The 3,520-nt window shown below is 38.2% G+C and overlaps 1 protein-coding gene across 1 annotated transcript; it reads right to left on the bottom strand.

The window, feature by feature from the left end:
* Nucleotides 1-633: 633 nt before the first annotated feature.
* LOC113700750 (uncharacterized) lies at nt 634-1,464 on the bottom strand. The gene has a single exon (XM_027221201.1). It carries the CDS (start codon nt 1,462-1,464, stop codon nt 634-636), a length of 831 nt encoding a protein of 276 aa, XP_027077002.1.
* Nucleotides 1,465-3,520: the final 2,056 nt, after the last annotated feature.

Here is a 3,520-nt window from a genome sequence, read left to right as displayed (position 1 = left end):
AGTTCCACGCCACTACTCTCATTTACACTGTGGAGGCTTTCCTGGGCTTGCCTCTATTGCCCCTAGTTGTATTTACAGAATCTCTCCCAGCTTCATCATTTTTGGTTTCTGCTCCTCTATCTCATCAATCTCTATCATACTGCCAACCTGATTGTCACTTGCCAGTTTCGTCTTACCTCTCATCCTGGGCTTTCCCAGTTCATTTGTGATATCATCCAGAGGTTTCCTTGTGACGCGTGGCCTTCTCCTTGTCTGTACTTCTCCTCTTGCATTTCTATCTTGTCCTTTCACCGTGTGCAGTTGGTCTTCCTCAACCCCTTGTCCCTCATTGTTACTCAAATTCCTTTCCTTTTCACCTTCATCCATATCCATTACCTGGACTATTGCAAGTGATGTTTTGTTTTCATCTCCTTTTTTGTCTTTTGGTTCTGCGTTCTCCTTATTCTCCTTCACATTTCGCTCCTTCATACCTCCCCTGACTTCCTCCTCCCTTACTACTCCCTCAATTTTTCTTGTTTTTTCTTCATCTTCTTTTGATTTTTGCACCTCCCTTTGCTCCCTATTCTTCTCATCTTTTTTCATATCTCCCACTGTACTCACTTAAATTCTTCCTAACTTCCTAAGTCTTTACCCCTACTTCCTCTTGTATCCCCCTCTCTTTTGCTTCTGTGGTTCAACCTTTTCTAGGATACTTTCTTCTACCGTTCTACTGGCTCTTAAAGGAGAAGCCATGATGTTCCCTGCTCTCATCCATGCCCCAAATTGTTCTTCTCTCTGGTTATACTCTTTTTCCACTGTTGTTTTGCAATTCTTATCTCCATGTCCTATTATTCCGCATTTGTAGCAGAAGTCTAGGCATTTTTCATAACTAAATTCAACCCATATTGGGTTCCCATTAAACTTGACAGTAGTGCCTCTCGCCAGTGGCTGTGAAATATCCACTTCTGCCAAAATTTTCATATGCCTCCCCTCCTTTCCTCCTCCGGGTGGGATGATTACTTCCTTTACTGCTGAGAACATTTGTCCGAGTTTAAAGCCCACCACTTTGCTCAGCCAGTGGATTGGGAGGTTCCACACTTGTATCCACAGGTGAGATTCATGGAATGCTTCCGTACTCTTCTCTATTCCTAGTGACCATGGCTTTACAACTAGTAACTGGTTATCAATGACCCATGGTCTCCTATTCAGAGCTTTCTCCTTGTCTTTTTCCTCTGCAAAGTTAAACTGGAAGACATTTGGTCCGAGCTCACTGACTTGCAGGTTTCTGGGGTAGCCCCACACATGTGATGTGTAGTTTTTAACCCCTGTTAAATTTGCAACTTTCTCTCCCATGATTCTCCCTACCAAGGTCAGCTTACATTCCTCGATTCCAGCTAGCACATCATCTGTTTCCAGATCTATTCCTTCCATCTCTTTGTTGCTAAGATCGAACCTTTGGAAAGCCTTTGTAAGGTTCTCCGCCATCCTGTGTTGCTGCTCAATGGTGCCTGTATCAATTTCAGCCGCTGTAACCAGATTTGATCACTCCTTGGGGGTAACTGAGTCAAAGCAACCTGAGTTTACAGCAAGAAAACACATAGATTAAAAGAAACAAAACGAGTAAAAACAATTAAAAAATAAAAGACCAGGACCGAAGGTAAAGCTTTTTTTTTTTAAATAAATAGAGTGGGGTTGAGCTGCTTTTATGACTCCTCGACAGACATATCAATGCTTCTTGAGATCAATAATGAGGACAGAGTAGGGTCTTGCATCCCCTTACTGAGACAACCTCCACTAAAGCTTAGATCTGATACTAGTTTTTTGGTAGTTTGCCAAAAGATTGGTAGTTTGTGCTTTGGATTACTCGGACAAATCTGATTGGCGGCTTTTTGGTTCGGTGCTGGGGCTTGTGTTTTGAATTCTGTATTGTTTGCTTTGAATTTTGAACGTTTGGAATTTTTGAAAATTTTGGCTCTCACACCGGAGAGAAGGTCCCTACTAGAGAGAGATAGCTCTCATTTTAGAGATTAGAAGCAATTAACTACTTTCCTAAAACTCTACTTCAACTAGAATAGGAAACTAACTCAAATTGGCTTAACTGTGGTCAACATGACCTTAGCCTTTATTCCCCTTATTAAGGATTAAAAAACAACTCAAGACTAACCCTAATTACTAACAATTATTGTTGAAAACTTAATTAAATAAATAACAAGAAAAAAGCATGACACAAGTTCGGATCTTCAATGATTCTTGAGCCCGATTGCACCATCAACCATCAAACAAATTTCCTTGAACTTGAAGGGAATCGATTAGTTTGGAAACCTAATTTGATTTGGATTGTTGCCAAAATCTGGTCACATAAATCCTTGTCCAATTTGGTTTACCACTTAAATCACACTTAGGAAAGATTCTTAAAATAACAATTTGCTTTTCAAAAGTGAATCCAAGAATCAATCAAACTGAACTTCCAAATTCTAGCCAAGTACAATTGGGTGAAGATATTAAAGCTATTATTTGACAAATGGAGCATGTGCAATGGTTCGTGTTCATAATCAAGTTGAGTTGATGACATGTTTCTTGGATTGCATTTATCAAGACATTCCCCGAGTTACTCCTTTGTAAGTAAGCACTCGATTTGAGGACAAATCATCTTTCAAGAGGAGGGGAATGATGAGAACATGAAGATTTGGATTCCCTTCAAATTCAACGAAATTCGTTTGATGGTTGATGGTATAATCGGCCTCAAGAATAATTGAAGATCCGAACTTGTGTCATGCTTATTTATTATTATTTATTTAATTAAGTTTTCAACAATAATTATTAGTTAATTAGAGTTAGTCTTGAGTAATTTTTGAGTCCTTAATAAGGGGAATAAAGGCTAAGGTCATGTTGACCATAGTTAAACCAATTTGAATTAGTTAGTTTCCTATTCTAGTTGAATTAGAGTTTTAGGAAAGTAGTTAATTGCTTCCAAATTCATTTAGGAAGTTGTGTCAAGTTTAAGTCAAATAAGGAAACTTGTATTGTTTCCAATTTAGATTAGATTTTTGAGTCTTGTAAGGCTATAAATAGCCAAGCTTATGATATTTTCAGTAGCAAGACAATAATGAATTGAATAAAAAATTGAGAGATTTCTCTTTCTTGTTCCTTTGAGAACGTTCCTTGATACAAAGTGAGTTGTATCTCATTTGTTCAAGTTTTGGCTTATCAATTCAAGACCACGTTGAATTGTGGCGTAATTCTACCAACACCTTTGGTTCACTAATCCGTTAGTTTGTGGGTTGAAATAATATCAAGATTGTTCGCAATCTCGGGGATTAGAGGGGTCGTAAGGTTTTTCCATCTTTGTATCCATAACCTGGTCAAGATAGATCCTTCCGCTGCCTGATCGATTTGATTTTTTTCTCGAGCAGTTCTTGAAGAATTGAGTTCGCATCAATGTATTATTCTTTTAGTATTAATTACATGAGTATTTCTTCAATGTCATAGGTTCTACAATTTTTGCATTCTAGTCCAATAGACTTGTTAAAGATTGTCCTAT

This window comes from Coffea arabica, chromosome 7e (assembly GCF_036785885.1).
Source record: "Coffea arabica cultivar ET-39 chromosome 7e, Coffea Arabica ET-39 HiFi, whole genome shotgun sequence".
Taxonomy (NCBI): domain Eukaryota; kingdom Viridiplantae; phylum Streptophyta; class Magnoliopsida; order Gentianales; family Rubiaceae; genus Coffea; species Coffea arabica.
Note: the sequence above shows the minus strand (reverse complement) of the source record. Positions and strands in the feature narration are given on the sequence as shown.

Excerpts from the sequence above, each read along its gene's own strand:
- LOC113700750 (XM_027221201.1), bottom strand. The coding sequence starts at position 1,464 with ATGGCGGAGAACCTTACAAAGGCTTTCCAAAGGTTCGATCTTAGCAAC.